The 24,831-nt window shown below is 35.6% G+C and overlaps 1 protein-coding gene across 7 annotated transcripts in view; it reads right to left on the bottom strand.

Annotated features, from left to right (window-relative positions):
• The window catches only part of elmo1 (engulfment and cell motility 1 (ced-12 homolog, C. elegans)), a 114,595-nt gene that overhangs the window by 51,771 nt on the left and 37,993 nt on the right, over nt 1-24,831 (bottom strand). For 5 of the 7 annotated variants that reach the window (XM_067426644.1, XM_067426649.1, XM_067426646.1 and 2 more), the window contains exons 2-7: nt 15,333-15,464; nt 14,708-14,748; nt 12,576-12,648; nt 12,423-12,473; nt 9,900-10,069; nt 3,614-3,649 (exon numbers count right to left, since the gene is read on the bottom strand). In XM_067426644.1, the coding sequence (XP_067282745.1) occupies nt 3,614-3,649; nt 9,900-10,069; nt 12,423-12,473; nt 12,576-12,648; nt 14,708-14,748; nt 15,333-15,410 (449 nt within the window). In that variant the 5' untranslated portion in view covers nt 15,411-15,464. The remainder of the gene's footprint in view (nt 1-3,613; nt 3,650-9,899; nt 10,070-12,422; nt 12,474-12,575; nt 12,649-14,707; nt 14,749-15,332; nt 15,465-24,831) is intronic. The other 2 variants (XM_067426648.1, XM_067426650.1) reach the window with 1 other exon arrangement.

Genomic DNA, 24,831 nt, shown 5'->3' with positions numbered 1-24,831 from the left:
GCTCACCTGCATTGAAAGAACAGCTAAGCCAGCGATAGTGAGTGAGAAGAGTCAAGTAGTGAAGCTGGCAAATAGGAGGACATGGAGTCAGCCCAGCTGAAGTCCCTGTCCTTCAGAAGAGCAGCCAATGCCAGAGAGTTTGGCAGCAGGGGCAGCAGCAGTGGAATTACACTGGCAGAAATGTTCAGTGGTATCATGCAGCAGTTTGTTTGGGACATTACAGTTAGGATGAATGGACACACAATAGAATATGATAGGAATATTGCAGGTTAAATACAACTTAAAGGGATAGTTCATCCAAAAAATAACATTATTTGTTCCAAACCTGAATTACTTTAGCACAACAGAGCTATTTTTGTATTAATTTCTGTTTCTAATATTATATTATTTATTAATACTCTGAATCAACTTTCATTTTTTAGTTCAATTTGTGATTTCTATATAGCATTAATGTCTATTGCAGTTTTACTTTTAGTAATTTTAGTGCTTCACGTTAACTATCCTTAATCTTTTCCATCTAATAATTATATTTTACTTCATCTTTATATCAGTTCACAAATTATTGTTGACAGTTTTAGTTAACAATAGCAACATGGGTGAGAAACACAATTTTGTAAAATATATCTTTTATGTTTTTATGTCCTTAAAAATTCATACAGGTTTGGAACAACTTCCCTAAGCAGCATCTGTAGAATACAGTTTATTAAATTAATTTTAAAAAATAATTTGAGGAAAGAAAGAAAAAAAAACAGGGCCTTTACTGGTCAAACATACAGTCATACTACTATGTCACTGATGCTGTCGTCAATAGAATAATTTGTATTCAACCTCAAATATTCCTTTATGTAAAAAGACAGGGGCTTAATTCATAGTTTTGAGGAAGAAAAAAACTTTTTTAAAATCAATTAGCTTCTACCTAATTTGAATCCTCATTACAGGTGCTTCTCAATCGAAAGGCTGCACCCTAGTTAGGCTGCATATGTCGGCTGACAATTCATCAAACTCTCAATTTAAAGTTTTCTTTAAAGGTGGCCTTCGTTTGTGTCCTTCATTCTGCCTGCTTTGAAGGATGTATCCTTCGTATCCTCACACACAATCTTCTGCAAACATTCCAATTCAAAATCAAGAATTGACAGAAAATGAATCAGCATTGAGCTTTGTCCCGGTTCACTGCGTATTTAAGGCACAGTAAACTAAAACTAAACTGTGCATAATGTAAACCAGTGGGAGACCACAGATGGTTGTCATTACTTTTACTGCAAGGCAATTCATATATATATATATATATATATATATATATATATATATATATATATATATATATATATATATATATATATATATATATATATATATATATATATATATATGTGTATATATATATATATATATATTCAAATGATTATTTTAATAGTATTTTTGTGTCATGACCGAAAGGGTGGACACATTTATGATGTAGACAGGCACACTTACTTCAGTAAATGACTGGACTAGGAAGCAAACAGCATCATTGAATGCAGCCTTCAGTTTGAGAAGCACCCTATGTGCCACCGCTTTACATTCAGATTTTTGGATTTAAATGAATAACACTGCCCCCTATCGTCACAAAAACCTCAGTTCATGCCTTTTCATTATTTCTTATAATGAAAATACAAGTGAAACAAAATGTTACAAAAAAGCCAGCCTGAGGAAAAAAAAGAAAAAAAGAAAAAAAAACCTTTGGTCAAGACATCAGGGGCCTATACCACAAAGCAGTTTCGTTGTAGAGCCAGCAGGGTTCCCACTCTTTTTTAGGACATTTTCAATTTTACTACGACGGGAATAAAAGAAAAGGATCATGCCAAAAAATGCTCTCCAAGTCTTTAAAAGGCACACCGTTTATTGCCATGGCTCAACTATAAAACTGTTTTTAACATGAGCTCTTAATAATACATTATGACTGGAAGCTTGTTTCTGCCAAGAATAAAAAGAAAATTAAACTTAATTGTGACTTTTAAATTCTGACTTTTTCTGGCAATTGCAAGTTTACATAATCATGATATTAACTCGCAACTGAGAAAAGTAGTCAGTTAATAACATTACTGCAAGTGGCAACACCAGACTAGACATCATCATTCATAATACTACTCTCGTGAGTCAAAACTCAGTTTTCCTGAACATAACACTTTCTGCAACTAGCAGTAAATAGTTTGGGCCAGTGATAAAGTCTTATTACTCGGCTAAAGATTTTTATTTCAATAATTTTCCAGGACAGCAACAAGATATCAGGATATGTGGGCAGGATATGTTCTGTGTAAGTGATCTCAAACTGAAATTGGACCATTCAGCTGTGAGTGACATCTCTGACGCAATAAAGTCTCTCCTCCCAGTTACTCTTGCTCCAAATTAAAGGTCATTACATAGTAAAAGCTTTTTAAATACAAAAATGACGATTATTTATTGTAATAATTTTATATGATTTATAAATTATTTAATGATTATACCCCTAATTCTTATGATACATTATAGTTTACCCATTATAAAGCATTTTGTTTAAATTAATATAAATATATGTAGTTAATAAGTAATATATATACACGTTATAATCAATATACGTTTTAAAAATGACTATGTGAGCTTACATACACAAACCTCTGTATATATAGGTCTATTATCAACTTTATAACTTCCAAATTTGCACTGATAAGGAAGATATTTTCTTCTTGCTGTGTAAATGTGTTTATGTACGAAATATTCTTGAATCTCTTAATCTTCGTCAGAAAAGAGATTTGGTACCATGGCACCAGCAGAGCCTGATTGGATTGGTTTGGTTTTGTCAACTCAAAACTTATCCTGTAACCCTGAGTGTGTTCCACTACCTTCATGGTACGGGCCCCTGAAGTTACAAAAACATAAAAACCCATAATAACATTTTTAAAGTAACAGAACATTAAAGGCAGAAATGAAACAGGAATTATTTAAAATGCCTGCACTGAGCTTGGTGTAGTATTTATATAGCAGGGAGTTAATACAGCATTAGTTAGACCTCATAATAAAAAGACATTAGTTTGAATAGCAATTCATAAATGTACCACTGGGAGCAAGAAGTATTTGCAGCTGGAATTGGGCAAAACCCTACAAAAAATGTCCATGACGACACTAAGGGATGATAAAATGGGGATATTTCGTGTTGAGTAAAGCAGTTTCTGGTTGTTTATGATAACCAGAGGAATCCTGGGCAAAAGGATTTTAAGAAAAAGCAATATATTGATCAATTATTTTGATTCAATTATATGGAAACGTGAGAACAGATTCTTGTCGATGAGTGATGGGGAAAGAACAAAACCAAAAAAAAAAAAAAAAGGTTCCCAAAAGAAATTAGTGCAAAGCTTCCCCTAAAGCACCATGTTGCCCAATACCACATGCAAAAGAAAGAAAGACAGCTGATTTGGTTACATGGAAATAATCATCCAAACAAAACCATAAAATCATCAGTAAAATGGTAGTGACTGCAGCAGTTGGCAAGTGTTCCCATCGCTTTGATTGGTTTTGAGCACTGAGGCCAGAGCCCGATCATGCAGAGACTCGGCCCGGAGATTAGAGGGTAAGTGACAGCTCGAGCGGAGGAGCTTACCAAGGCTTCATAATCTTCTGCAGTTTCTGATACCGTCTGAAAAGATTTAAAAACTTTGACGTCAGGGAGACAGAAACACTTACATAGTCAGGGTCCAAACATTCCTTTATGAACCCATTATGACATTTACATTAGGACAATCTGTGGAAAACCCATTGTTATGGTCACACAAGGTTTAAAACTAAGTACAGTATATCTTAAACATCCAGTGAGGCGTGTGGCTGAGAAAAAAAACATAGCTGAACATTAAAAAAAAAACAATTCTGAGAGACAAAGCATGCAAAGCAGAACTGTGGGAGAAGCACACTGCACACTGCCTTCACACTCACTTAATGCACGGCGTGTGCTTAACTCCCTGAGGTGGTTATGAGCAAGTGTGGAGGATTACCAAAAGTATCCATTACAAATCATCATACATTATATTGCATTCATTTATGACTCAAACATGGCTCTTGTTTTCTCACATAGTCCTGTCAGCAGGGCTATAATCCATGTATATTACTCATGTTTGATCATTAAAGGTGTGTTTGCTGTGGAAAAAAAGTTTGCTGTCATTTCTGACCTAATGACTTGCACTGTACTTTTAAAAAATGTAATCGCTCAAGTTACATTTGTGACTGGAATTTGTGTTTACAGAAGGGTCGATGATGTATTTTACGCATTTGTCAACTATAAATATAAGTGCAGGCTGACTTAAAAATTCTTTCACATGGCTGAAATAAAGAGCCACATAATCAGGACTGTTCGCCCCCTTGGAAGATGGGGGCCCTGTCATACACCTGGTGCAATGTGGACCGACGCAAGTGTTTTTTGCTAGAGTCAGCCCAACGCAGTTATCATTTTCACATTCTGTGCCACGCTGTTTAAATAGTAAAGGCATTTGTGCACCCATGGGCATTAAAACGAGTTGTGTTATTTAAAAGGTGTGTTAGTAATATGTACCTATAGACATGTGCACAAGACTCGTACACTATATCAGGGACGCGCAGCTCAGAGGCGGACAATAGTGAGTATTTTTACTTTCTACTCAAGTAAATTTTTAAGTATATACTTTATCAGTGTTTTTCTTTAGAACATTTTTACTTCACTCCATTCCAAAGCATAATATATAATGTCATACATACTTTTTTACTGCACTACATTTCATAAATAAAAGTTGTTGTTTTCTTAACTTTAATACTTAATTACACTAAAAATGTTGTACTTTCTTACTTGTACTCAAGTAAAACTTTGAATACTTTTACTTGAGTAAAAGCATACAGTTCTACATTTTTTATGTAATTAAGTATTAAATAATATGTAATATAAAATGTATTGGTGTAAAAAGTACAATATTATGTTTTGGAATGTTGTGAAGTAAAAGTTTTCCAAAGGAGAACACTGATAAAGTGCATATACTAAAGTAAAAATACTCCACTACTGCCCGCCTCTGGCGCAGCTGCACACAAACATGCCAAATATTAAAAATAAAAGGATTACAATATCAATTCTTATTATTATTATTGTGTAAATAAAGATAAAAATACCTACACTACCAGTAAAGTTTGTAATCGTTAATTTTTTGAATGGTTTTGAACAGGGACGGCCTATGGCATAGGTGGAATAGGCAAATGCTAGGGGTGTCGCTCATTTACTCATCCACAGGGGCTCCAAAATGAGTGATTTTTCACGTTTTATTACTGGTACTATTTAATCAATATTAATTTGAAATATCACCACAAAAAAACCTAACTAAGTCCCTCGAATCAGCGAGTGCTTGAAGTGTGTCAGAAATAGAAGGCACGATCAGATTATCGTTGGGAATTTGTTGTGTCGCGTCGCCTCTTGCTTTGGTTTTTTAGGGTGCTTGGCTGCTCGCAGACACAGTGAGAGTTGCCTATTTCATGAAAACAATGACGGGGTAGAAAGGACTGGATTAAGGATACAATTTTTAAAAGACAACCAACATATAAAAAATTTTTTAAAAAAATCAATGCCTTCCAAAAATAAAATGGGACTGGTGTTTCCACCATATAACATAACTTATAACATTTAACGTTAGTGCTAAACCTTGATATGAGAGGCACCAAGTAAAATCTTGCCTAGGAAAGCAAATGCAAAAGCTTTATATTTCACATGAATGCTGTTCTTTTGAACTTTCATTAAATAATCCTGTTTTCAGCATTGATAATAATAAATGTTTCTTGAGCAGCAAAGCAGCATATTAGAATGATTTCTGAAGGATCATGAGACTCTAAAGACTAGAGTAATGATACTAAAAATTCAGCTTTGAATCACAGTAATAAATTGCATTTAAAAAAGTTATTTTAAATTGTAAAAATACTTCACAATAATGCTGTTTCTGCTGTAAATATCAAATAAAGGCAGCCTTGGTGAGCAGAAGAGACTTCTTTTAAAAACCATAAAAAATTCTTAATGATTCCAACATTTTGACTGGTAGTGTACATGTCAATGATACTAGTAACTGCATGTATTAGAATTACCAATTTGCAGTAATTATGAATGAAATTGACTACTTTTAACCAATCATGGTATTACACACATGCATTTAAACTGACTTGGCAGATTGAGGGCGTCTATATTGTGCCATGTAAATAGCGAAAGCAAAAACGCAACTGGCTTTCAAAGGGAATAGGAGATGAGACTCTCGCAGTTTATACGTTGCGGCCAAAACACACCTATTACGCATTCAGAGAATAGGGGCAACCCTTTTAGGCCATGCGCCGGGAACGTTGACCATTTTTCCAGTCATTAATCTAGAAAAAATGGATTCGGTGGATTTGATATCTTCAAAGTGCACCTGCGCCGTGCTCTTTACATCATGCGCTTAGATCATTAAAATAGGGCCCGATTTCGGTCTCAAAGCCATGGAAAACTGGTCAAAATACTGATACAATTATCACATTTGGTGCATATAATATTTAAAAGGTCTATTATTAGTTTATTAATAATATTGCTCTGGCTCATACACTAATTGATCACAGGACATGTATACATGTTAGTGATCACAATTGGGAAAACATTTATGATTTGTTCATGATTCATGAGTGAAACATTGACTAGTGTAGTGTAGCAAACTAAAATGAAAAAATAAATATTACTTTATTTAGCATTTATTCATGGTCTATCACTTATTTCTAATCAATTGCATAGAAGTGATAAACCATGGATACCTTAAATGTAATAAATAATAATGCAATAAGTACAATAAATAATACAACAACCTTTGTTTTCAACTTTCTGTTGGAGCTTATTGACCGATTGTGGCAATTTTCAGCATTTTCCTACAGGGTTACAATTGTGACCAATTAAAAAAAAAAAAAATCAATACTTTCACATTTTGGGCATAATTTGGGATAAAATGGGTTAACAATCAACTGCCTTGTGTCTGACAAATATAATAGTTTGATATCATCAACCTTCACTAATAGCACAAGCTTAGACTTCCAAAATATTTTTTGATTTGTACTGTATTTCTCTCTAAAACGAGGCACTACTCGTTTTAAATGTAAAACATCTTAACCTGAATAAAGTTACTTTCTTCATCTTTAACTGTTATCAACAACCGGGGCACATGACCAGTAGAGGGAGCCACTGCACCACTAGCCCTTCAACCGGCTACATTCATGGCCCATGATGTAAGAACTCGCTCCTTACTCTCAAGAGTGCCGTCATGCTTAAGTCTTTTGAATAATCATCGCCTGGTCAGCGGCTAGCAGGAATCCACGGCAAGAATGTGAAACAGTGTGTACTTGTGTGCATGTGCGTGTCCACTTGGATTCTTAATGGTATGAAAGAACTGCACAGAAACCCACACATAGGCTCTTTGAGGTCAGGAGCTGTTGACACAGAGCTGCTTTATATAAAACATACCCGATGGAAATGATTTCCATGGTCAGCTCTCCGGCGTACCAAAACGTTGAAACACCTCAAATGGCGGCGCAGAGCTCCGATAAGTAAAAACGCAGCTATTGATTTAGGGAAATAAAACCAACATCCCAACGGCAGCCTGATTTCACTCAACCGCCAGAGCACCAGAGGGAAATAACTTCTGCGCATGCAAGAAAATTAATGTATCGGGCAATTCAGATAAATCTTCTTCCGCAACGACATGAAAAGAGCCATTGGAATAGTATGACCTTGACAAATGGAGCAAGGACAGGCATAATTAGGTTAGCATGTAACGGAAAACAAAAGCACAAGCCTGTGAAGTTGACCAGCCGTAGAGAACACATCCAGTTTGACAGACAACCATGTTTTTCCCCCTAGCTAGCTGTCTTTAAAGTGCATATATCTTGTGCTTTTGTGAATTATTATTCTTTGACTTTGCCTCTAAGTGTGTTTCTCCAGTCCCAGCTTTCTCCCTCCGTGTTTCTGTTCTCTGTCTCTTTCCTAAGGCAGTTTGTGTCTGCTGGCAGAGCTCGGCCTCCTCATGGGACCATCCGTATAGGAGTTGAAAAAGTGCCAGCTCAGCAGATAGTCTCCACTTTAACCTTCAACTGAGATGGTCAGGCCACGTGGCTGCTTTATATCACAGAGGAGACTGGAGGAGCGAGTGAAATGTATACACTCATTTATTATTAATAGACCAGTGTCTGATATAAAATATCTGCAGTTTATTTGGATGATGCATCTCTAATGTGATTGAGTTGTGTTGTACTGGAAGGCACATTGTGTGTGTCAAACAAAACACAGCACAACTCAGTCACAATCTCAGACGCAACACTATGGCCTCAAACACAACATCAAACAACAGTGTGATAAAACACATCACACACAGATGCAACATTATGGCCTCAAACATAACACACAACAACGCAAAGTATGATCAAACACAACACAACAAAACATGATCAAACACACACAGAGTGTGATAAAACACATCATCACACACAGATGCAACATTATGACCTTACAACACAACAAAGCACGATCAAACACAACACCACACAAAGTGTTGCACACTCTCAGATGCAACATTGTAGCCAAAAAAACTAAACAACAGAGCATGATCAAACACATACACACACTTTCAGACACAACATTGTGGCCTCAAACACAACACAACAAAGCATGATCAAACACAACACAATACAACACAACAAAGCACAATCAAACACAACACCACACATTCTCAGAAACAACACTGTGGCCTCAAACACAACACAACACAAGTGTGATCAAACACAACACCACAAACTCTCAGACACAACACTGTGGCCTCAAAACAAAGTGTGATCAACCACAACATCACACATTGTGGCCTCAAACACAACACAACAAAGCATGATCAAACACAACACCACACACTCTCAGACACAACATTGTGGCCTCAAACACAACCTAACACACCAAAGTGACCTCAGTGTTGTGTCTGAGAGCAAGTTGTTTTGTGTTAAAGGACATTTTGTTGTGCTTTGTTGTGTTTGAGGGCATGCGGTTGTGTTATGCGATCAAAAACACATTTTGTATTTGAGGGAACATTGTTATTTGTGCACTTTGTTGTGTTGGGTTACAAGCCAGATGTTTGTGTTGTTTTTGTTTTACGGCATGTTGTGTTATGTTTGAAGGTGAGTCGCTGCCGTGTTGCGTTTTAGGGCACATGTATTATCAATGCCAAATCATTGTGTTTTGTTCTCATTGAGAATAATGGCTTTCAGAGTACATTATGTACCAGTTTAAAGCCAGTGCGTTTATTTTTTTAAAGAAGTCCCTTATGCTCACCAAGGCTACATCTATTTATAAAAATACTGAAACAGCAATATTGTGAATTATTATTACAATTTAAAATAACTTTTTTTTCCTATTTTATTTCTTGTTATTATCAATGTTAAAAACAGTTGTGCTGCTTAATCATTTTTGTGGATGAGAATAAATGATATGGAAAGTTCAAAAGGACATCATTTATTTGAAATAGTAAAGACATTTATTATGTTACAAAATATTTATTTTGATTCATTTAATCCATCCCCGCAGAAAAAAAAGTATTTTTTTTTAACAAAAACATCTTAACAACCCCAAACTTTTGAGTGGTAGATTGCATCTGTCTACAAGTTTAGGATTTATTTGAAGGCTCTTATTGAACAACATCTCAGATTTTCACTGAGACATTTAAATGGGCTTCCCCACAGTGTACAGTGCAAGTCAATGGCCATATGTTTATTCAGGTTTTAATTTGCCTAAGCCTTGCTAATGCAACAAACCGATGTGTGAAAATCAAGAGCACTGTAATGTAAACTGAGAGACAGGAGGAAAGGCAGCCAGAGAAACAAAGACAATTACTTACTCTGTGCCGCTCTCTACCATCTGTGTGAGCAGCGAGATGCCATCAAGGTTGATGAACTCCTGAGCAAAGGTGATGTCTCGTGAAGAGTTGGCCAGATCCTTCAGAGCGTCCAGCTTCATGTCCATGCTGGACGACTGGATGCGCTCGTGCAGCTGCTGGGCCATCTGGGCCTGTTACCATGGCCACAGAAGAGGCGTGTTAATGACAGCGTGACAGATCGTCATGTAGGAGGTCAAGCATTTTAGTCATCCAACTCAAGGAAGAAGGCGAGACTACACTTCTCTAAATCACTTCATCACTGATTCCACAATGATTCCCTCATTCAACAGTCTTTAGCATGTCGGTGTGTCAGGTTTGGTTTTACATACTCCTAAAGTACGTAATCCTAAAGTTATCCTAAAGATTCAACATGCTGTCATATCATATCCATTTCAATGTCGACGATTACTTATTACAAATTAGTCTGTAAGTTATAGTCAAATAAATTAAAAGCTAGTTTATTCAGAATCAATTTTTTGCATTTGCAGTGTCCCTAAACATTAAAAAATGTTTTAAAAATAATAATAAATATAATTGCATTTGAGAAGAACCAGTGTTGTTTAAGTATAATTGTGATCACATCATAGTTTATATGAATTATTTAAATAATTTTTTTATTCACATATTTCATTTTCATTTTTAGTTAGTTTCAGTTGTCAATTGTATTATTTGTTATATATTATTTTTTTCAGTTTTAGTTTATTATTTTAGTTTGTTTAGTTACAATTTATTTTATTTCAATTAGCAAAAATGTTTTTTAATGGTTTTAGTTTTTTAGTTAACTAAAGTGTCCTTTACTATGACAGTGTTCCTAAACTAAGTGAAATGCAGTTTTAAATTTCTCAAATTGATGAATTTTGATTTAAGTCACCTCTGATGTTAGTGGGATATATTTCCTGTACACTCTCTCAAAAAAGGTACAGTGCTGTCACTGGGCCGGTACCCTAAGGTACAAAAGTGAAAAAACATCTTTGTACCTTACTCACCCCTAAATGGTACATATTAGTACCTTAAAAGGTACATATCAGTACTTTAAGAGTGCAAATTAGTACCTTAAATGTACATATTATTACCTTTTTGGTTTTGTACCTTAGAGTACTGCCCCAGTGACAGCACTGTTCCTTATTCTGACAGTGTATCATAAAAATAGTTCTGAGTAAAGCAGAAACATTATTTGTTTACAGATATCCTTTGGTTTGATATTAAAAATAATATACTAAAATGTATTTAAAATACTTTTTGTTTTGTTGTTTTGTGCTAAGTGTTTTACAAATAAATTTACATTTACATATATGAATGCACTGCGGTTTAAGTCTGCTTAATTGAAACAATTAATTTTGTACTTTATGTACTTTAGTTATCTGGAAATAGTGCTAAGGTCCAACCAAAGATATACTTACATATATTTGATTGTGCTTAAATATCTCTATTGCAAGTGTACTTTAGGTACACTTCAAATTGCATTTAAAAGACTGATATTAAACAGAAATACTAATTAAAATCCTTTCTATTAAAATCTTTACCAATAGTGATATTAAACATTTTAGGTTTATATTAAGACATGTGCATTGTGCAATAAAGAAGTACTCCAAATAAAGTGTAATTATAATATTTATATTAGCAAGTCTCAAGCGATATGTCAGTATATATCAATGGGTTTTGTAGTATCTTTAGTATGAAATAAATGTATTTAAAATACATTTTGGTATAGGTTTTCACTAGGACAATGACATTCATATATATTTTATGAATTTCTTTTTTTGTGAAGTGTGAAGTAAGTATCCAAAAACTTTTTTATTCAATTATTCATTTTTCATCTTTCTTCCCCTCAAACTAAACTTGCATGCTTTGATCATCTTAAATAAAAAAAATTATAAACTTTGATTGCACCAATGTACCTTAAAACAGCATCAGAATATGCTTCATCATGAACATTATTGCTTTCTTTTGTGAAACCTACAGAAACCATACAGAGCACTGAACACTGTTTAACATCAGTGGTGCCTGGTGCAGAACATCGCAGGAAGAGAAACAGTCATTGTTGTCATTGTGCTGAAGGGGACGGTTTCAAATGTCACAGACATCAGCTTTAAATATCATCATCCCCAAGCTGCAAATTCAGATGGTCATAAGAAAAGCAGTTTCTGAGCGAAATATCTATTCTAATGTAATGCGTTTCCAAAACGACTTCATTTTTATAACAAAGAGCCTATCCCGACATTTTCAGTAACCGGAAAGAATAGAAAATAATGACAGCTGGGCACATTTACGCATTGACAGGTCATGCAAGAATGTTTCTCAGCTGCTGCCTGACACTTTAGGGAGCTTTGGTAATATGACCTTTCACCCCTCACATCTGAAGGATTACAGGCCCCAGCTGGATAGGTCAGGGCTTCAGAGGATAAAGGCAGGTTGCTCCTGCTGATGTAGCCTTTATATACTGTATGTATTTCTGGCATCTGTAAACTCAAATGTGCTACTCACTGCAGACGTAGTAAGCCGCAGAATGGAGCCGTTTTTGATGTTGTTGCGATTCTGTGTTAAAAAAAAAAAGAGGAGAAGAGGTTCAGTTATAAGGATTTTTTTTAAACGAATGAGCTTAGCAATGCAGCTTCTTTTCGAGATTTTTCATTGAACCTTTTCAGTGATGTAGAAGTTGGTCGAGTCAGCATTCTGCAGGGCAAAGGTTTCAGGGTTTGGCAAGTTCCATCTAGAAGATTTAGACAAACATTTAAGATTGCTATACAGTGATGTTTGCTGCTGTGTAACAAAAAATTATATCAGCATAAACTCTTAACAGGCAAAAAAAAGATGACAGGGGATGGGGTGTTTTTCTTCTAAACATTTCTTAGAATTACCGGTTGAAACTGTTCTCACAAAAATTCGATACATTAATTAATGAATAACTCTCGAGTGGCCGTTACGCCCTAGGTGTGCGTTATTTTTTAATAATTCAACAGCAATTATTTTGCTGGTTACCACATCTGAAAACTTTGTTCAGATGTCCTTAAAATGCTCTTGTGTGTAGGACTAATTTCTTATGCATCTAATCCCAAGACTCCATTGCTTTTAGAGCTAGTAACAGCTCAAAATAATTTGAGCTACACTGTAAACCCTAATGTTGTCTTTACTTAAACAAATCAAGTAATCTTGACTAAATATTACTAGTTTAGTCCAAAAACTCAAAAATATAAGTTAGTATAACTTATTAACCTATAAAATACATAAACTTAAGATTTCGAGTTGAATGAACTCAAAATCATAATTAATTAAAATGGCTCACTCTGGTCTTGCTTTGATGTGATTGGCCATGCAAGGAGTTCTGTCTGGCAACAAGAACTAATTCACTGATTGGAGGACATTTACAAAAGACGGTCCTTTTCTGTTGCTGATTCAAATTAAGATTGAGACTTTTTCATTGTGTGCAATCTTAAAATCGGTTACTAAACCTAAAAGTTACTAAACATAATAATATTATGCGAACTAACTTATAACTAACCAGACTGACTTTATTTCTGTTTTAATGAAAATAATAGTTTCGTTGGAAGTCACCATGATGGAGATAAGTGTTTGCTTATGCTGTTAAGTGTTTGGCTGTTTTGTGTTTTGAGAGACACATTTGGGAAGGAACACAAAGTCAAGAGAAAATATCATCAAGTGATGTTGTTTAATCATTGATGATGATAACATCATCATGTATTGGCAGAATCCCTGATCTCATGCAGAGTCTTATGCTCTGATCGTCAAAGCAGTTATTAATAGTTTTGAAATATTAATACAAATTTCCATAAGATTCTTTACTCTTGTGGTAATTGAACAATTTTTTTTTTTTTTTTTGTGCAAAAAATGTTTAAATCTACGGTATTATTTAGACATGCACAGACATCAAGAATCCCTGTATGAATCTCTACAATGGTGACAATTATTATTTTTTAATTTGTTTAATCCGATAAACAGATCAGCTCTGAACATAAAACAAGCTACAAAAACATCAGAACAAAAGAGCAAAAGTAAAAGCAAATAGTAAGAATCAAAGAAAATGTGTCACAATTCAGATGTATAATTTATTCATGCTGCAATGCATGTTGAAGTTTTGATTGTTTGTACCCAGCATGGTGTACTGAACTTCTGGTGTACCCAGTTTGGTGAACTTAACAATTGAACAGTGAACGTAACAGTGAACGTACATATACAAGTTTTGGGAGACTCCATTACTCAATTGAATTGAGGGAACGAGTTTACTCAAATCAATTGAGTTCAATCAACTTATTAGGGTTTTCAGTGTAGTAACAGAGGCTTCAGCTACTGACAGTAGATTAATGCAGAGAGAGAGAGAGAGAGAGAGAGAGAGAGAGAGAGAGAGAGAGAGAGAGAGAGAGAGAGAGAGAGAGAGAGAGAGAGAGAGAGAGAGAGAGAGAGAGAGAGAGAGAGAGAGAGAGAGAGAGAGAGAGAGAGATTAAGCGTATGTGAATTTCCTAAGTCTGTGCATTTCTCAACAGTCAAATTAGTTGTCTCTACTAATAACGAAACTGTAAGTTTATCTACTCCAAGAACAGTGCCGTTATTATCTCGCTAGTGAGCAATGTCAAGAAGCTTTAAAGTTAAACTATTTTACTGATAAAATCATCAGAGCAACGCTGACAACACGTGTTTGAGTGAGAGTGTGTTCCGTACTTTATGCATGTGCGTTTGAGTGCCAAAAAAGGTAAGTTTGCAGGTGTGAATGCATAAAACTTAATAAAAATAAAAATAAATAGTTTATTACTTACCCATCACACACTTCTTTAATGATGGCTGATAGAGGCTTTTTCTGCAGCAAACAAAACAAAACAGTTTTTTCCTCTTGTCTTAGAAATTATATTCAACCTTATTTCTTTATGGCTAACAAACAAACAAACACTCTCATACCCAATAAACCAGCTGCTTTCACATCAGTTTCTACAACTTTTGAGCAAACATTTGGTTGAGTCAAGTCAGAATAAAGATGAATGATTAATGAACAACTTTCAGAGGATTTATCCAAGGTTAGTCTTAATAGCTTTTATAGCACATCTTCTTCATCAGTCAGACATGCACTGCAGGGCCTTTAATCTCACACGTTAAAGAAATAGTTCAGAGAAAAAAAAAATTTATTCACAATGTTGTTCCAAACCCAAATGACTTTTTTTTAAAACAATTACTGGGGACTGGGGGGCTCTTATTGGTGTTGTGTTTTTTGATATCAACAGCTGTGGTCATGAAATGTCATTTTATGGAAAGAAATGGGTTTAGAACGACATGAAGCAGAGTAAATATTGGCAGAATTTACGTGTGTGAAAAAAAAGCAAGCATGCATCTATGTACTCTATATATGCATGCATATACAAGGAGATATAGTCAGCTATATAAACTGACCTGGTCAATCTCCATAAGTTTGGGAAAGGCCCCCGGCCACTCGATGGCCACCTTCACAATGTCTGCTGGGGGTGGCATGGCTGCGCTGATGGAGGATGTGGCCTCTCACTGCTGTCTGGCTGTCATCCAAGCCTGCAGAGGGAGACATAGGGAGAGAGCGAGGGTCATAGAATGCATACTAATTTATCAAACACATCTCTTTGTCAGAAAACTGATTAGCATGTCATACCAGTACTTTGGTAATAAGCTTTTAAAAGTACAGAGTTCTCATTTTATCAGTAAGCAGAGCTCCTTGAAAAATCAAAACCATGATAATGCCATTGATAGTTCCATGCTCTACCAGTTGAGTTGCTAATGACCGAATTTTCCGGCTTTCCATGTTTTCACTGTTATAAGATATGAGGTGCTATGACATCTTCTGAAAAAGTACATGTGAAAAAGAAGCAGATATAAGTGATATCATATGTAGGCCTGTGACGATAAACTTTGCTGGACAATAAATTGGCCAAGAAATTATTGCGATAAACGGTAATATTGTCGTTCTGAGACCATTTTCATCTAAAATAATGATAATGGCATAATAATGCAGGTACACCTTTTCAAAGATCAATAAACTTTAATTTCTAAAAGACTATTTAACACTAAAAATTGAAAACATTTTAAATAACCACAATAAATGAACAAAACAACCAAAAACAATAAAAGCATGGACTCTTTGGTCTGTTTTAAAAAAAAGCATTTAAATAAGTACCAAAAACAATAATAATAAAATGGATGAAAACTGCAACGGATGATTGTGTTTTAGATGCATATTAGGGGCGGCATGGTTCACAAAACCCACGGTTCGGCTTGGATCACGGTTTTAGGGTCACGGTTTTCCATTCTGTACGGTTCTTGTTTTTTTTCTTTTATTCCAGAAATGTACTTCAGTATATTATATATTAATTATCCACAATTTAGGATACAGTATTTTTTTAAAAACTGTTATATCATAGCCTAATCATGCACAAACTGAACTTGACCATCTCTGAGAGAAGACATTAACATGCTTTTCATTTACTTGGCAAAAAAGAAGAATGTGTATTGCTATCTCTACAGGAACTTACGTGCCTTTTAGCACACAAAGATTGAACTGAAGAATTAACTTGCGTTTATCAAACTTCAGTGTAGCTTTAAGCCTCGTTTATACACGACACGTCCGCTCGAGCGCGAGTGTGCGCACGGCAAAAATGACGTTGACGCGGAGTGCGCGAGACTCCATTTGGCGAAAGGCCTAATCATATGTAATCATATGCATATGTGAAATAAAACGATCATCAACATTAAACAGCATACAAACATAATGAGATGTCGACCAGGACGACCTATAGGACTGAAGCTTTGGGGGTGTTGATGGACTAGATCTACTCCATCTGTGTTTGATCATTGCTCCGAATTGGATCTGGAAGTAGTCTTTGACAAAAACGTGATTTTCTCAGCTTTTTGCTCAAAATGTTGCTTTTTTATGAAACATACCTTCATTTGAGTGTTGATAAAAAAGAAGAATACATTGTGCAAGACTAAAACTTATTCTTGTGTGTGTGTGTGTGTGTGTGTGTGTGTGTGTGTGTGTGTGTGTGTGTGTGTGTGTGTGTGTGTGTGTGTGTGTGTGTGTGTGTGTGTGTGTTAAAAGCAGAGGCACTGTTCTTTCATTTGATATAAAAACTGGTGGGAAAAGAGTTAAAATATTTAAAAGCCCATGTAAAAATGTGTGGTTTGGTTCTAGCTATTGTTAACCCCTAACAGTTTCAAAACTGTTAGGGGTTAACACTATGAATGCCTATGTATGCAGATCTGTGACAAATATTCTATTTAACACTCAAAATCACTCAAGAATAACGGACACATTTATTTTAAACAATTATATAACATTCTCCTAATTAAACTCACAAATACGGGGGGAAACGTCTCTAATGTTTTAAAACTATTTTATTACTAGTGTGGACGTTTAATTATTAATTAAGTACATTTCTGTTGTACAATTAGTGTAATAACCATTAATAGTCATAAATGTTATCTATATGATTTTTTTAACTTCCACCTTAACAGACTTCCATATATTTGGTTAAAAAGCATATTTGACCTCAGGGTCAGGACAGAGTGCTCTTTCTGTCACTAGATAACTTGCTGCTAATGCGCAAAACCTGACACTGAGGAATTCTTCTGAAAAACCTTGAAAATGGATTTCTGAAATGCAAAAGCTTCGACTGGTGCAGTGCGAAAGATCCACAGAACATTCTTCCTTTGTGACATCTGATACTTGACATTTTAATTTCTGCAGTAAGATCTACATACTTGTGTCTTTAAACACTTTTATTATATTATGTCTGAACTTTGCTTTTAAACTAAAACAATGGAGAGCAAATGGCATATATAGCACCTATTCATCTCAATAAACCTGGCTGGTTTTAGCGTGAACAATTTAAAATTAAATTAGGTTATAAAATGAAGTAAATCCACAGGAATAATGATCATACAGCCTGACAAATCTACAAGCTAAATCCCCTACTATAGTTTGATTTGTCATGGGTATATGTCTGTAGTAAAGTATTAACTAAGCTAGTTAATATACTGGTCATGATGTGTTTCGCAACTCCAAACAAATAACAAATACAATATACTCCTTAGCTTCTTATGTAAAACCACAAAAATGATTTTGATACAGGACCTTTACACGGTCGCGTGACATTTTTGCAACTGTACCTTTAAGACGCATTTACATAAATGACTAATGTTATGATTAGCTTGCCTCAAAAGTCAACAGTGTTGTTTAGTGGGCCAAGTCGCTGAGTCATTGATGTAAACAAAGACTGTCATATATTAATGTGGTCATGGTTGTAACATCATAATGATGACAGTTGGACAAATGGCTTATTTTTGCTATAAATGGTCTTGTTGGATTGCTGAGGGAGCTTTGTATTGTATACTGAACTCTTTTTTTCAAAAGAGCAAGAGAATTGTTGTTTTCCATGATGTGGACTATTGGCCGAAAGTAAGTGGATCGTTTTCTTGCAGCCCATTTCAAATGTGACAGTGAAAAGCGAATTTCTCTATCTTTAAAGCACATTAACAAATAAAGTACTTATAAATTTGTACTTTAAAGACAGGCTTTTTCTTTATAACTGTTAGTCAAACGAACACAATTTAATACTAGCTACATTTTCTTTAAGTATCTGTGCCCGGTTGCATAAAAGCACCTTAAGTTTTTCCCATAAAGCTTTTCTCTTAAAGGAACTGTATATAAGAAATGTATACACAGAGATGACTTTTTTCTGCTGGACAGGTAGGCCTGTAACATTTCATTGGTTCAAGTAGCACACGTTCACTTAATTAATCCAATTACAGAAATTTATTTGTTGTGCCTTTCTTGTTTTGCTATGTATGTGCATTATGGTAAATATCAATTATTCTGTGCTAGCTATGAGAGGGAGCAGTTTACCTCTACTCCACATTCATTTGTTGGTATAGGACGATTAGAAATTACACTGTAAAAAAAAAAAAAAAGTCACACCCTGAAATTTTTAAGTACAATCGACTTGGATGTTATTTCAACTTAGATTATGTTAAACTGACTTTAAAAATGTAGTTGCATCTTGTATAATTTAAAAAAGTTTAACATTTCTTAACTTATTTTGATGAGTTAAAACAATGTAAAAACACATGTTATCATAACTTATAGAACATATAATTTTTTACAGCGTAGACAGCACAGAAATGGAAACTGAACCACAGGTAGCCCTAATACACATTAAATGTAGTCACGCAATACTGATGCTGTTAACATTAACAACTTATGAATAATTTGCACGGTTGGACGTGATATGATAAGCTATCATTAGATTTAATCATTGCGATTTATTGCAATGCTTTTATTTTCGTAAAAAAAATAACCATAAGTTAGCTACTTGCTTTTTCAGATGCCATTTTTATGTTGGTCATACTTTCAAACAGTAGAATCTGTGATTTCGAATGACTGTATCCACACCAGCGCATTGACTGACAGCCACACATTCTCCTCATCTGCGCTGTGCCGTGCCGAGGCACAATTCACATAAAGATGATAATTCCATGAATATCATTTCGAACAGAGATGGCGACAAAGAGGAAAAACTACAGAATGCAGTTTTAAATATGGAAAATTTACAAGATAACATAAGTATTCAAAACATAAATAATTGTCTCATAAAAGGTACAATAGAATTACATGAATAAAAATAAAACATTTTGTATCCAAAATACTGTAAACATAAATTGAGAGAAACGGAAGCTAAATTTAAAGGGTTACTTCAGCGATTAGCATATGGCTTTGTATCAGTAGAAACCCTGGAGTATATTCAAATTATTGTGCTTTCCCCCCTCATATCTCCCTGAGACAAGAGATTTATGCATTTTATTTCTGGAAAAATTCCTCCTATGATGCAAATTGACGATTTTTGCATCATAGGAGGAATGTTTGCCCAAAGGCTAAAGACTACAGCCAGCAGAGGGAGCCATTTCCGCATGTTTTGAATCCGCGCATGGGGGATGGGAGATTACATACACTCAGCTTGCAGGGAGAGCTCAGCTGGCAGCTACAGGCACTCATTTAAACGGAGCTATGGTGTGCAATGTAAGTCTTTTAACTTCTCAAATTAATTTCTATGAAAGTTAAGCTTGTAAAGGCATGAACTGAAAAGCGCCAGACTGAACTTGCGTTGTGAATGTATGCCGCGAGTGTAGTCGCGATTACCTCAGCTCTCATCACTCGTGCAGTTAGTGCTCAGTGCTGTGAGACTCGCGCGGTGACTCACTCATTATATTGAACAGGCACGTTCAGTTTTTAATTGTAGTGTCTTCTCTAACTCAGTCACTGTAATCAAGTTGGTGGCGTTGGGAATGGCAGAGGGCAGCGACGCATTCTGGGAATTGTAGTCTTTCATCCCCATGGGACACAAATACATTTTCTGTCTTTTCTCAGTCTAGAAGACACCAAATTCAAAAATAATTTCACATTTCTACTACACTGATGACCCAGTTTAAATACAGATTCATCTTCCCAGCGCTGAAGTACCCCTTTAATCAAGTCAAGGCAACTTTTGTTCACAAGAGCACAACAACTCTATTTTTACTGGGAAATAAAGAGTGTGTATCACTCGTGGCGTGAACACACCACACTACAAACTAAAGATAAATGGGATGTGTTCACTGTTTACACTCGGCATTGCTCTGTTAGTGCGGTTCATTTGAACAAGCGTGAACAACATTGCCAAACCCTGGTCCGCACCAAGCATGAGGTCACGCACGAGCATTCTCTCTTTTTTTTAATCGCATCTTAAGCATACATGGTTCCTCTTGTCATAAAGAACTACACTGCCCATTACGGTTCGGTACAGCAATAGGCCAAACCACCATCTCCGTGCAGATGTTTATGTTATCTTTAGGTTCTGTGGTAAAAATTACAATGTGAACACGAAGCCATTGGACTAAATGTCCAGATTTCAAACAGAGATGGTGACAAACAGGAAAAACTATGGACTGCAGCTTTAAATATGGAAAATTTACAAGATAACATAAGTTTTAAAAAAGATAAATAATTGTCTCATATAAGGTACAATAGAATTACTTAAATAAATAAAAAAAACAGTTAAACCCTTTGAAAAAAAGGTTAGGTGAGCCTATTAGGAGAAAGTGACCTCCGCTAAAGCAATATGTACATTATTTAGTAGTCCCGACACACAGGACAGTGGAGATCATTTTTGGATAAACCCCGTTACATTTTTAATCCCCGTTCCATAATGCATGGGGATGATTCTTGGAGAGAAAACAAGAACACACGCAGCCTGTGAAACAAGCATTCATTCAACCCATTCAAACAAGCTGCCATGTCACTCTGCCATGACTCATCCCATAATAATCTCCACAGACACTACCCAGGCTCTGTTGCTATGGCAGCTGTTCCATCAGAAGTTGCATCTTTCCAGGGTGGTTCGCTTGGAAATGTTTCATTCCTTGTAAGAAGTTTCCCCATTACAGATGGCATGATTTCAGCTGACAGAAGTCAATAAATCTCAGTACCAGGTTTTATGTAAAGCTCTCAGCTGTCGTTCAATTGGACCTAATAGCTGAGCTCTCGTTTGAAACAGAGTTAAATTTTTAATCCGATGCTCTTATATGATCTGAGATACTGTAAACATAAATTGAGAGAAACGGAAGCTTAATTGAATCAAGTCAAGGCAACTTTTGTCCTCAAGAGCACAACATACTCTATTTTTACTGGCAAATAAAGAGTCTGTATCACCCGTGAACACACCACACTGCAAACGCACTGTCCACACTTGGCAATGCTCTGTTAGTGCGGATCATTTGAAAAAGTGTGAACAACAATGCCAAACCCTGGTGCGCACCAAACAAGCGGACTGAGACCTACCTTTTCCCTTTCGAACAAACTCAACTAAAATATGAATGCAACATGGACCAAAGATATCTTGATATCTAGCATGAGGTCACGAGCATTCTCTCTTTTTTTTAATCGCATCTTAAACATACCTGGTTCCTCTTGTCATAAAAAAACTGCACTGCCCATTACGGTTCGGTACAGGAATAGGCCAAACCACCATCTCCGTGCAGATGTTTATGTTATCTTTAGGTTCTGTGGTAAAAATTACAATAAGAACACGAAGCCATTGGACTAAATGTATCATTTTCCTTAAATATATATAATTTGGGTCTGGACTTACTGCATATCTAAATAACGCATTAAAATTATTTAAAGCACACGCCTAAGAGCTACGTAGCTCTTCTTAAATTTGATTTCATACAGTAGATTAGTGACATGATGCAGCACAATGTAGCCTATAGAATGCTACTAAAATTCAAGGTTTCAGGGCAAAAATGCCTGTATATGAGTTGCCTTATATTTATATCATGATTTATTTAAGAAATATCACACGAGTAATGAGTGCAATATCACAAGAGTGCTGTTTTTATCACGAATCGCACAAGCGCAAATATGATATTGATACAACAGCACAATAAATAAGAATTTTTATATGGAGTTATATTTTAGACACAATATTTGTCTGTTTTTGCTCAATTTTGCCAACAAAAACATTGCCTATAAAGCCAGCGTTGCTCATCTCAGAGTGTGACGGTCTGAATTAATCCACTTTTTGAGCAAATCAATTGGGTTAAATGGCTGATTCATAAAGAGAGCCATTAGTTGTGTTCGACAAAGTGGCACAGACGCAGACCGGTCGATGTGACATCAAAGTACTGCGAGAGCGATTGGAAAGCACTCTCTAATTACTCTTGTGGTACTTTGATGTCAAACAAATAACTTCTAATTTCCACAAAAAATGACTTTAAATTATCTTTTGGGGGTAATTTCCCAGCTAAATTTGATTAATTAGATCAATGCATCCATCCATCCATCCATCCCTCCGTCCATCCGGCCGTTCATCCATCCATCCATCCATCTGTGACCTTTTAGGTTTAAGGGAATGGAGCCTATCCAAGTTTATTTAGGCCATGGCAGGGGAAACCCTGGACAGAGAGCCAGTCCATCACAGGGCTCTCACACACACAAACAATCACACCTTTTTCACTCTCAAATTCACCTAACCTTCATGACTTTGGACTATGAGGGAAACCGGAGTACCCGGAGGAAACCCACGAGCATCTACAAGCGGTTTTATTCCACACTGTATGTTGACATAACAGTAAAGCATGAAATGCTGGATATGTGGAGACAACCACAAAGCCAGTGGGACACGAGCAACAGCCATGTAAGGCTAAAGCATTCATTTCTTGTCTATCAAAAAAATCCGCAAAACAAAAGCACAACTGACGTGAAATAAATGAACATTTTTGATGGACATGGTTTCTTAAACCTACACAATAATGCTAATGAAAGGAACGGAGAAGAAAACAGACTGACAGAAGGGATTTGGTTTCTTCAGAGGGCCTAATGGACCAGTCAGATAAACAGGCCGTCCTAGAGATGTCTCTGTCTCTCTGATGGGGGGCAGGGTGGGACAGACACAGCATCGCCTGCTCTTCCTTTCCAATTCCTTCTGCAAAACCTGCTGAATTAAATCCATCACTCTCTGGCCAATGGCCAAGCAAAGTTTCCGTGAAACATCCAAATGGTTTTTCTCACATGGCACATTAAAATAACATCGTTTTCAAGATATGCACCATGATGGTTTCAGACATGGTCAAATAAACAAAATTTCAGAAACGTACACAGCTAAAATTTGTTTTTAATCATATTACAGAGAAAGACTGTGATGAAAAAAATAATTTATTCATGGATGAATATTTACCGTTATCCACTTTCCTTTTTTTGACGGGTCAAAATTACAGTCGCTGAAAAAGACGTGGAACATGCCTGCCAAAAATATTCTTATTCTTTTCTATGCAATTGTTTTGATAGAGGGACACAAGATACATCTAGTTTCAATATGTTCGTCAGATATTCCTCTTAAAAAGCTGGTATTTAATATTTGGGCTTTCTTCATTTATATTTCTTATGGAAGAAAAAAAAGTTAATGAAAAATCAATTGATGACAAACATGGCAGGTTCCACATATAGTACAGTACCATGTTTTATGACATGTGCCAGTTTATTATTATTTTTTAGGACATAATATACCATGTTGAGGAGACATGCCAGTCCAATACCATGTTTTAAAGATTTGTCATTAAAATATCTTTTTTTTTTAACCTGAGCAATGGCAATCCCATCATGGCAATATCATATTTTGGGCCATGAACCATAGTAAAACCATGTTTTAGGATATGTACCATGGTATTTTATGTTTTCGGAATATGTGCCATGGTAATACCATGTTGTTTGGGCAGAGGAACCATGGCAATACAATGTTTCAGGAAATGGTACATATATCCTAAATTCAAGATGATAATAATAATAATAATACCATGATTGTGCATGTGTTTTTGGACTCATACAGTCACATGTCTGTTTTTTGTTTGGACTTTCCGTTTGTATTCGTTTTCGGCCATGCGCTCCTTGTTCAGTTTCCCGCACTCCTTTGTTACCATGGTTACCTTTATTATTAGTTCATTCTGTTCAGCTGTGTTTGCTTGTTACCTTGTGTGTGTTCCTATACAAGTTCTTCCTTTTTAGTCACGTTCACCGTTTTGGTTAGTGTGTGGTGCTGCCTGATCATCAGTTTGCAAAAGTACTATTAAAACTTTTTGAGTATCTGTACTTTACTTGAGTAATATTTTTTCTGGAAACTTTTTAACTTCACTACATTTAAAAAGACAAATATTGTAGTAGATACTCCACATCATTTTTATCAAGGTCCTCAAAGTCAAAAGTCGTTTCTGCAGCAGCTTTGAAAGTCAGCGGATGATTTTATTCTTCTTTAAAAGGTGTTTGGGTTTTTGCATAAATCCTATTAGTAATTACTCTTGTAGGGTCACGTGAAGTTCAATGATTTCCCAGCATTTTTTT

This window comes from Pseudorasbora parva, chromosome 19 (assembly GCF_024679245.1).
Source record: "Pseudorasbora parva isolate DD20220531a chromosome 19, ASM2467924v1, whole genome shotgun sequence".
Classification (NCBI taxonomy): domain Eukaryota; kingdom Metazoa; phylum Chordata; class Actinopteri; order Cypriniformes; family Gobionidae; genus Pseudorasbora; species Pseudorasbora parva.
Note: the sequence above shows the minus strand (reverse complement) of the source record. Positions and strands in the feature narration are given on the sequence as shown.